Source organism: Buceros rhinoceros, unplaced genomic scaffold (assembly GCF_000710305.1).
Source record: "Buceros rhinoceros silvestris isolate BGI_N320 unplaced genomic scaffold, ASM71030v1 scaffold16404, whole genome shotgun sequence".
Taxonomy (NCBI): domain Eukaryota; kingdom Metazoa; phylum Chordata; class Aves; order Bucerotiformes; family Bucerotidae; genus Buceros; species Buceros rhinoceros.
The window spans coordinates 3,698-12,959 of record NW_010410184.1 but is presented as its reverse complement, the minus strand read 5'-3'; the positions used below and the strand labels follow the sequence as shown (position 1 = coordinate 12,959).

The 9,262-nt window shown below is 47.7% G+C and overlaps 2 protein-coding genes across 2 annotated transcripts in view; one reads left to right on the top strand and one right to left on the bottom strand.

Annotated features, from left to right (window-relative positions):
* Positions 1-5,503, top strand: part of MASP2 (mannan-binding lectin serine peptidase 2) — a 12,788-nt gene extending 7,285 nt beyond the window's left edge. The window contains 7 exon segments of the mRNA XM_010135524.1: positions 1,489-1,575; positions 1,578-1,702; positions 2,101-2,194; positions 2,540-2,619; positions 4,940-4,961; positions 5,236-5,361; positions 5,364-5,503. Of these exon segments, the coding sequence (XP_010133826.1) occupies positions 1,489-1,575; positions 1,578-1,702; positions 2,101-2,194; positions 2,540-2,619; positions 4,940-4,961; positions 5,236-5,361; positions 5,364-5,503 (674 nt within the window).
* Positions 5,504-7,594: 2,091 nt separating this feature from the next.
* Positions 7,595-9,262, bottom strand: part of TARDBP (TAR DNA binding protein) — a 5,359-nt gene continuing 3,691 nt past the window's right edge. Inside the window, exons 6-7 of the mRNA XM_010135523.1 lie at positions 8,910-9,230; positions 7,595-8,437 (exon numbers count right to left, since the gene is read on the bottom strand). Coding sequence (XP_010133825.1) covers positions 8,967-9,230 — 264 coding nt within the window. The 3' untranslated portion in view covers positions 7,595-8,437; positions 8,910-8,966. The remainder of the gene's footprint in view (positions 8,438-8,909; positions 9,231-9,262) is intronic.

The following is a 9,262-nucleotide window of genomic DNA, read 5'->3' as shown; positions in this document are numbered from 1 at the left end:
TAGCAGGAAAGGAAATGATTTCATTGCCACTGCAGCTGCGCTGTTTCCTGCTGGTGCAAAGCCTGGTGCTGCTGGGCTGGATTCAGAGGCAGCCAGGACCTCCAGGTGCACTAGTGAAGTTTCTCTGCTGCTTTGGGCATTTAAAACAGAATTTAAAAATGAGGGGAGTGCTGAGTTTGAACCGAACAGGCTTTTCGAAGTGTTTATTAACTGGTTTACTCTGTCAGCTGTGTTTGAAAACCCAAGACAGTGAACCTGGAGTAGATCACAGAGGTGCTCAGTCTCTGTGGCAATGGGCAGGTTTATGTCAAATAAAAGCAGCTGCTCGTAACAATCTCAGCAGACAGACAGAGAAAGACTGTTTTGAGATTACGGCTTGTGCTAAAACAAACACCCAAGTGCATCATTCCTTGTGGTGGTGTGTTCAGCTGTCCTAAGAGCCACACTAACCTAAACCAAACAGATTATCCTTTTACCCATTCCTGATTTCCTTTCCAAGAAAACACTTCTATCCGAATACTTGTGGTGGCAGCAAGTAGGGCTGTTTCATAGGCGTAGGGTGGAAAGAAGTTTCATTCTCTGAAGTCAAAAGAACTTACAACATGGTTCCCTTCCATTAAAATGGCAACCTTAAACTGTGTGGTGTGTGTTAGGTGATAATCCGGAATTGATGACTGGATGAGGAGGAGGTTAGCACGGTGTGCTTGAGGATACATTTCAAACTCAAACCATTTCCCTCTTACAATTACTTCAGTGTCAGGGGTACTCTGCTGTTATCGGCAAGGCCTGCATTCATCATCAGCTGAAGGACTGCTCATACAGCCTCTGCAGCCCATCATAAAGCCTTTGTTTCCAGCCGATCAAAGCACCACTTCACAGGGCTCAGATGCTGTCAACAGGCAGAGATCCTCAGGGCACTAGTGGCTGTTCCTTCTTGCTTCTCTTCAGCAGGGTGCATTCGTGGCTCCAGTTGAGCCTGCAAGAGGCACAGCTGGTTTTGCTCGGAGAATACAATTACATTGTGAATGTCTGGCAACAAGGGCACTATAAAGTGTGAGCTGTGTTCAGAGGCTTCTGGAACAGAGGAGCTGACAGCTAGCCTGCCGCTCTGCAACTGATGCAGCAGACAAGCTGCAAATGTAACACCTCGGAGTGTTTCGGGTGTGATAGCTTCCAGCTATCACACTGGTACCTGACCTCCAGCCCTGTGACTGTCTTAAGTGGTGCTTTCCTGGTGTCCTTCTCTGCACAACTTCTGAGATGGGAGTGCTGGACAGGACCACAACAGAGAGGGGGAAAGAGAGGGGCAGCAGGGGCAATCTTCTCGACAGTGACAAACGCTCCTGCTGCAGTGAGTGAGACTGGCTGCATTTCACAGGTAGTTAGATACGTGGCTCGGAAACTTCCTCCAAGGGATAGACTACTGTAGAAAAAGATCCACCACCTTCACCCAGTGCGGCTGGACCGAGTTAATACACCTGTGAGCAGCTTTTTCTGGTTTTGTCCGGCCCACCATCCGTCAGATTTTTATGGAGAGAATTGGAGAACTCCCCGGCCCAGATTATCCAACACCTTTTCCCCGCTCAGCTGCCGCAGCTGCAGTATCTGGGTAGAAGGTGGCTTCCTGACCACACTGGAATTCATGGAGCCCTTCGTTGTGAAGACACGCACAGGAAAGCTGTGCCCCTGCAATGTCCTTAAGGTAAGGTGAGGTTTATTACATTTCATCACAGCTTTTGTGAGACAGGCCCAGTTCTCTTACTGCATCTTCTTCAGCTGTCTTGCAGCATCTTAAGCTACGGTTTCCTCTGCTTGAATCTCTCCTCATTAATTTCTTCTTTTGTTTTGTTTTTTTTTCTTTCAACCTCTTCCTCTTTTGGAAAAATGCACCAAAACCAGCACCCGGATATGTGATGACTTCACGGATGTGATCACAGCCTCTGCCCAGAGATCAGTGATGTCAGGAGAGTCAGTCAAATCTTTTGCGTTCAGTTTGCTTATCTATAAAATGGACTCGGGGCCTGAGAAAAGGTGCGTGGGATGTTACCGGAGCGCTGAGCCGTCACTCTAACCACCCGCCTGGGTTCTGAAACGTTGCAGGAACAGGCACAAGCTAGTGGTGCGACTGCTGCTTTCATAACTGCTGTCTTGGGAGCACATGCGGGCTGCAAGATGAGGTACTCAGCAGCAGGTGGGTGGGAGACCTCTGTTCAGTTCTCAGGTCCAGACTGTTGCCAGAACTTCAATCTGGAAAGGCCTGAACAGCGACCGAATAGCGGTGCTTTGGAACAGTCGTTTCACACCTGGTTTTCAGCAGGGTGCCCATTCGAGGGGGTAGCAGGTCGCTGCACACCTTTGGTGTGAGAGCATCACCCTAAGAACATTTTTTCCTTTTATTCCCTGTAATTGCAGACCTGTGTCCACGTGAGTGAAACGGTGTAGAGAAAGGGCAGAGGAGGAGGGGGTTTCCCCCAAGAGCCTTTTGCAGTAACAAATGAGCTCTTAAGGGGATTGTCCCGTTTTCTGATCCTCTGCGGGTCGCCTTGGCCCAGTCCTGAAGCACCACCCCATGGTCGCACGGCACCGCTGCAGGCGCTGTACCTGCTGGGTGACCACGCTGCTCTCTAGGGACACGCGACATGTGCTACGGGAAGCAGGTGAACCATGGCGCTGCCAGCCCTACTGCTCTTGATTTCTCCAGGATTAAACACGGAGGTGCCTTTTCGCACTACAATTTCTCTTGCTTGTGCACTGTAATTAGGAGTGAGTTCGTTAGCAACTGCCCTTCGATACCCGCTGCAAATTACGATCCTGTGTACGCCTGTGTGCGTGTGCCCGTGCTGGTGCGCTTTGAACAACTGCTGCTTGGAGATTTGCTTGGAATTGCACTGGAAGAAGGAAGGAATTGACAAAAGATTTCACGAGATCAGTGCAGTGAGAATTTCTGATGTTCTTTCATTTGTTATTACGTCTCTCCAGGGAGGTTAAAACCGGAAATCTTGGTCATTCCAGCTGAATGCTGCAGTTCAGACTCATTTCTTAGTAACATCCTGCTTCTTAACAGCAGCCTTAGGGGATCCTTTCGGCCCTGTATGCTCACAGCAAAAAGTGAAGTCCCAGTGAGGCGATGGTTTCAGGAAGGCACAGGCTTTCCTCTGCAGTCTCTTCGTTGCCTGGTCTGATAGTCGCACGCAGAGTAACTGCACCGATGGGAGGTGGGTGTCCAACGCTCGGAAAGCCAGGAGTGGGTGCAGGAGGAGAACGAAGGCTGTTTTCTGTGTTGCCCTTGAAACGCACTGACCAACACCATGTGCCATCCCAGCTGGTGACAAGGCAGGTGTAAGAGGTGGAACTTCTACACAGCCAATGCAGATCAGCCCCCGACTGCGGGGAGGGTGACTCTCCCTCCCGTTCACAGTTGTCCACTGTGGCCCTTTCTGGCATCCACAGTTACATGTATCTGATGGTGGCATAAGAATTATTTAGCTTTTCCTGCTCTGAAAGTGGTGCAGCAGAGCAGGACATCTAGTAAAGAGGGCAAATTAAGCGAATAAAATTCAAATTACTGTTTTTCCCTGTTCTGGTTTGAGCTGAAGCTTCCTTGTTTTGGGAAATGGACAAATAGAATTATTCCATGCAGTACAATAACTCCTCATTTAATTGGTTAAGGGAATCAGGTGAACGTAACGTTACGTCGGGAGTCTTTAAAGGCAGCAGGCTGGGGTGTGTTGCTCTCTCTCGGACTCCCGACGGCTTCGCGGAGGTGGGACTGCCACGAACCAGCTGGCTGGCGACCAGCCCGAGAGCTGAAGGCCTAGACCCCCAGATCGCTGAGGATCACGGACTTTGAACTATTACTGCCGTGAGTCTCGTCTGAAGTCGGGTGAGATATCCGGACTCCCAGCTGTTCTGTGCAGGGAGTTTTCCTGCTGTTAAATTTGCTGCGCGGGGTTTTTTTCCCCCCATCTCACCACGAGAAGAATTTCACTTCCTCTGTCTGGAAGCAGCTGCAAGGCTTTCACTCCCACCTCGTTGCTGGATGCCTACCAAGGGATCTGGCCTTGAACGAGACTGTTGAAGACTTTTTTTTTTCTCTTTTCTCTCTTTTTTCCCTTTTAGTAGTATATAGTTGTGTGGATTTATTGTCTATTAAAAGTTTGTTTCAGTTTCCCAAACGCGGACCGAGGTGTGAATTTCTTCTCTCCCCGTAAACCCCTTCTGTCTCTAGCGAGACAGAGGGAATCGTTAAGGAATTCGAGGCGTTATTACCTTGGGAACCTCAACCCTTAGCATTCCACTCAGGAATGAGCAAATAAACGTGTAACTGGTTGATGTAAGTGGTTGATGTAAGCTGATGAGGCAGAACCACTTTGCTGTAGAACGATCTTTTAAAAACCAGGGGACCACCTTTGTGTTCCACTGGTGTTCAAACTGGCCGGGGCTACAATTGCAGGAGAGGAACAAAACTGAAGCCCCTGCGATAACCCCACAGTGGGACTGGCGCTCCCCGCGGTGATTGCCACTGACCTGACGGTCTCTGTTCCATCGTTCCCACTGTAACGTGCCTGGGTCTCGCCTGCGGCTGCCCATCGCTGCTGGCGCTGCAGAGGAACGCCAGGAGCACCCTTGAAGGGTGAAGAGCCGAACCTTCGGCTGATTCCTGCTCTTTGGAGAATGCTATTTCATAAACGACTAAATTGTTCTTGCTTTTAAATTGCTTGGCATTGTTTCTGCCAGGAAAATTGAACCACGCTCCAGAGGTACTTGTGAGGGGAAAAAAACCCACTGAAAACCCTTACTGCAGAATATGGGCTTGCAGATTTTTTAATGCTTGAACTGCTAAATTAGTTACTCCGTGAAATTACGCAAGATCCAAGGCTGAGTTTTGGGAGAAGCATTTCACAGTGTAAAAGCGTTAAGCATTTCTCTTACCTTTTAGATTAGAATATCCATTTATTCCGGTTACCTTAATTTAAATTCAGAATGCTTATTTCTCTGTGCCCCAAACATACGCCTCTCCTGGTGACGGAACCTTTCCAGCGGATGTCTGTGATACCAACTAATGAAAATTGTACTCCAAATCAAATACTCATTTGCAAGCAATTCTACCATTCCAGAACAATCTAGGAATTACATTTAGAACCATTAACTTAATTTAATCCATACAAGCATAGTAATTCAGCGTCCAAATCTTAAAATGTTTTAACAGTTATTGCTGCCTTCATTGCTCTGCAGTTTGCGGCACACGGAGAAGCGGAGCTGCACAGCGCATCTCTGGAGGAAGGTGAGCCAAGGCTGGAGCATCGCCCCAGCAAGCGCCGTTACCTACAGAGCGGGGAGGAGCAGGAGGTGGTTCCCTCTGTGCAACAGCAGTGTTCAAACAGCTCCTCCTCCTGTTGTAGTTGATGAAAGAAACCTTTCCTCGGCTCTGAGGGTTGAATGGGGCACTTTGAACCCTCATGTTGCCATGAATTGGCCCAAGAAGAAAAAATTTTATTCATGAAGGCTATAAAATGATCTCATCAGCTTTGCTGATCGGTTACAGAGGAGCGTGCAGTCTCTTTTCATACCAGTATCACACCCGTTTCTTACCAGGACAGAGAGATTTCAATGAAAGCTGGTGACAGGGTGGGGAAAATTGTCCCAGCAGCGGTTAGAAGATCTTTATACAGACTGAATTGCCCTCTGCCTAAAGGCACTTCCTAAAAAAATGTATTTTGTTTTAACTAGTGCTGTGGATTCCTGACAACCAGCAGCTGCTGAACAAACATCCAGGGAAAGCACGCAGAGCACGCAGGTACGCGACACCGCTCCCCGGGTACGCTTGTGGCCGGAGCATCCCAGCAGCACCAGCTGCACGCTGTGCTGGGGGGCCCTTACGTACAGGGCTGTGCGCTCCTGTCGGCTCAGTGCGGGGACAGCTGCGCAGCCCTCGCCTGAAACAGGTTCCTGCTGCCAGCTGCAGAACCGAGGTTTGTCCTGAGCGTAGTTTTACAAAGAATAAGCCTTCCCATTCCAACTCACCATTTCATGTATGTAAATAGAAGTAATATTATAAAAATGTTTTAACTACAGTATGTATCACCTTAGAATTTACGTAAACTTCCTTCTCTTGCATCTGAAATTCTTTAGTATTTCCCTTTCTAGAATGATGTAACTGAAAATATCTTCAAAAAAAACCCGACTCCAAACGCTTTGTTTTCAATAGTAGTTTATTTACTCACTTATAAACACTAGAGTATGCAAAGCAGTAGAAAATACTACTAGAACTTGAAAATGAGTCTGAAATTTTCAGGGATGTTGTTTGAGGGTGAAGGCAGGCCAGAAGTAGCAAAGACTGCTCAGTGCTGCCAGCCAGCCTGTTCAAACCTCCGCCAGGACAATTTAAACAAAATTAAAGCCATGCTAATTACAAAAACTTACCATGAAGCTCCTTGCAGGGGGGTCACAGTTAGTCTTTGGAGGTCCAAGAATACCATTTTTAAGTGTTACTCAGCAGAAGGAGCTGGTAATAGTGCAAGTGCTAAAATGCAAAATTCACAGACGGGAGTTGGGAGATTATTCTGATGTAGGTGCAGGAAAAAAAAACCCACAACTTTTTGCAGTGGGGTATGAACAACAGAAGCCCTGAGGTTTTAGAACCCCTCTCTAAAACTCTGAAGAGGTACCTTGAGACCCAGCTGATTTTCTAACCCTGCCAGTGGAAAACTCCCCATAGCGCAGTTTTGTCCCCTGCTTAGATGCTCTTCGTTCACAAGCCTCAGTGTAACAGGCAGCGGTGAAGAGAGAGCTTCAGAAGTTAAATAGGTTAAAAACTGGGTAAATATCCACAGTCAGAACAGTCACAGCAAGTAGCACAGGGTATAAAAGTGGGAATCAAGCTTCAGTGGGCTTCAAGCACAAGTAGCTTCGACAATTCCTCACGCTCCTACCCCAGGGGAAGTCATCTCCCAGCAGTTTCCGCTGAAACATCCTGCTCTGTTCAGCAGCTGCCTCTTAGTTGGCACTTCTGTGCCTGTAACAAACTCTGTTCTTCCCAGGGAGACTTCTGCCGAGGTCTGTGTGCGCTAATGCTTCATGCAGCTGGGAACATCTCTCCTGTGACTGGTTCTGAGCGTGAATTTCTTTAAGTGGTGCAGAAGCCAACTGCCCACGAGCAGACTGGCCTAACAGCAAGTTAAAAGACAGCGTCCCAGAAGAGAGATGTGGCCAGAAACGCACCCTGACAGTAAACGCCTGTCTCCCCCCAACCCCTGCTGCTGAGGAACTCCAACTGCTACAAGAACAAGTAACGGCCCTTGGTACGGACACAACCTGGAGGGAACAGCTTACCATTCTAGGTGCGGGCACCCGAACGTGAGGGAACTGGATTTTAGATCTATACGTATCCCTGAACAGTGCAAGCATAGAGTGGATTAGAGTTGGGTGTCGGGATGAGCGGTGGCTCCCTTTGACTTGTCAACTTTTAGAGCACACATCTCTGAAACAAACCAAATTCCTGCCAAAAAACTTTACAGAAGTTCATCTCAAAAGGGTAACATTAATTAACTGCTATGAATTCTTTGCATTCAGGGCTGCAAAACAAAGACACATATTACTTAAATCAGTTTTATTTAAGAATTTCCTACAGTGACAAATCTTATAAAAAGCATCCAAACACAAAACTGCCGCAAACAGCATTCGTATGGTATCTTACAGACAGTGGAACTTCCACCCTGGAGAGGCACACTGAGCTCGCTCGTGCTCTCTGCTCCAAGAGCTACCGCAAAGCACACCACAAGCTCAATGTTCGCCTCACAAACCCCATCAGCTGCGAGTCACATTACCACACTTACAGATCATTAACAGAAAAAACCCACACACCATACAGCATTCACAGCAGTTGACAGAAGGGAAAAAAAATACAAATAGTCATTTCACAGAACACATTCAACTAATTGATTAACTAGGGATAAAACCCACTTAAAGTCTTCCACATGTGGATGTCCTTTGAATGCAGTAAACACTCGTACTTTATTTGCTACCATTGCTCTCCGCACACTCTCTCACCAAAGCCACAGGATTGAGAGACATCTCGCCAAGTCAAATAAAACCCCATAATGCACCACCAGGTCTCCGCATGCGCTCTCTCCTTTATCTCGCTCATACCAGCCCTCTCATGCCTCGGCACCACCACCAATCCCACACAAGGTTTCAAAAGTTCAAACAGCCTTCTGGTTCCATCTCACAGCCTTGCGTTCACAGCGTTGATACGACTCCATGAAATAAAGAGTAGCGGATAAAAATGGAACACCCACCGTCTAAGACGCAGCATGTGCGGTGTGATGAAGTAGTCTTGGATGAGAAAGCATGTAGACAGAAGTATTCCTAAGGCAGAATATTTACAGCACTGCTTTCAATGAAGTGCTTCTTCCATAGACATTTGAAATGAGATGAACTGCGGAGATTAAATGAAGCCTTCATATCGTACTTGAGTATGGAGGGGAGACAGTGTTAAAAAAAAACACAAACAAAACAAAACCGACACCGTGGTCTCCAGCGGGCGCACCTGGAGTCTCATGGTGGGATCAAATTAAAAACAGGAGGGAGAGAATGCTGGTTCAGACCAATGGTTTCCATTTTGAACATGCAAAGAATTCAGGTAAACGAGGGACAGTATTACGGGAGAAGCCTTTCCTATCGACTGTAGTGTTAGTTCACCTGTGGGGCAACAGCAGTCCGCTTCCAGACACTCGCTATTCCAACAAGATACGTAACAAAACTTAGAACTTTTACCTCTCTTTCTTTTTCTTTTCTTTTTTTTTTTTTTTAAAAAAAAGAACAATGTCAAAAATACTGCTGAATATACTGCACACTGCACAAACTGGTTTGGAAAATGTTAGTATATACGTAATTTACAGGATACTTACCAGGAGTTAGAAAAATCTGATTTCCCACCATAGAGTCAGTATCAGAGCCCACTGCGTCTACATTCCCCAGCCTGACGACTTGGAATCCATGCTTGAACCAAAGCCTCCGTTAAACCCGCTGCTAGAGCCCGCGTTGGAGGCCGAACCCCAGCCTATCGCTGCCCCCGAGTTGGACCCGCCGTAGGAGTTATTGCCTGAGCTAAAGCCCTGGTTCTGCTCCCGCTGCATGTTGCCCTGCGGCTGGTTGTTTCCCGAGGGCCCCGACTGGTTCTGCTGACTGGCCAGCATGCCCATCATTCCCCAGCTGCTCTGCAGCGCCGCCTGCGCCGCCGCCATCATGGCGGGGGTGATGC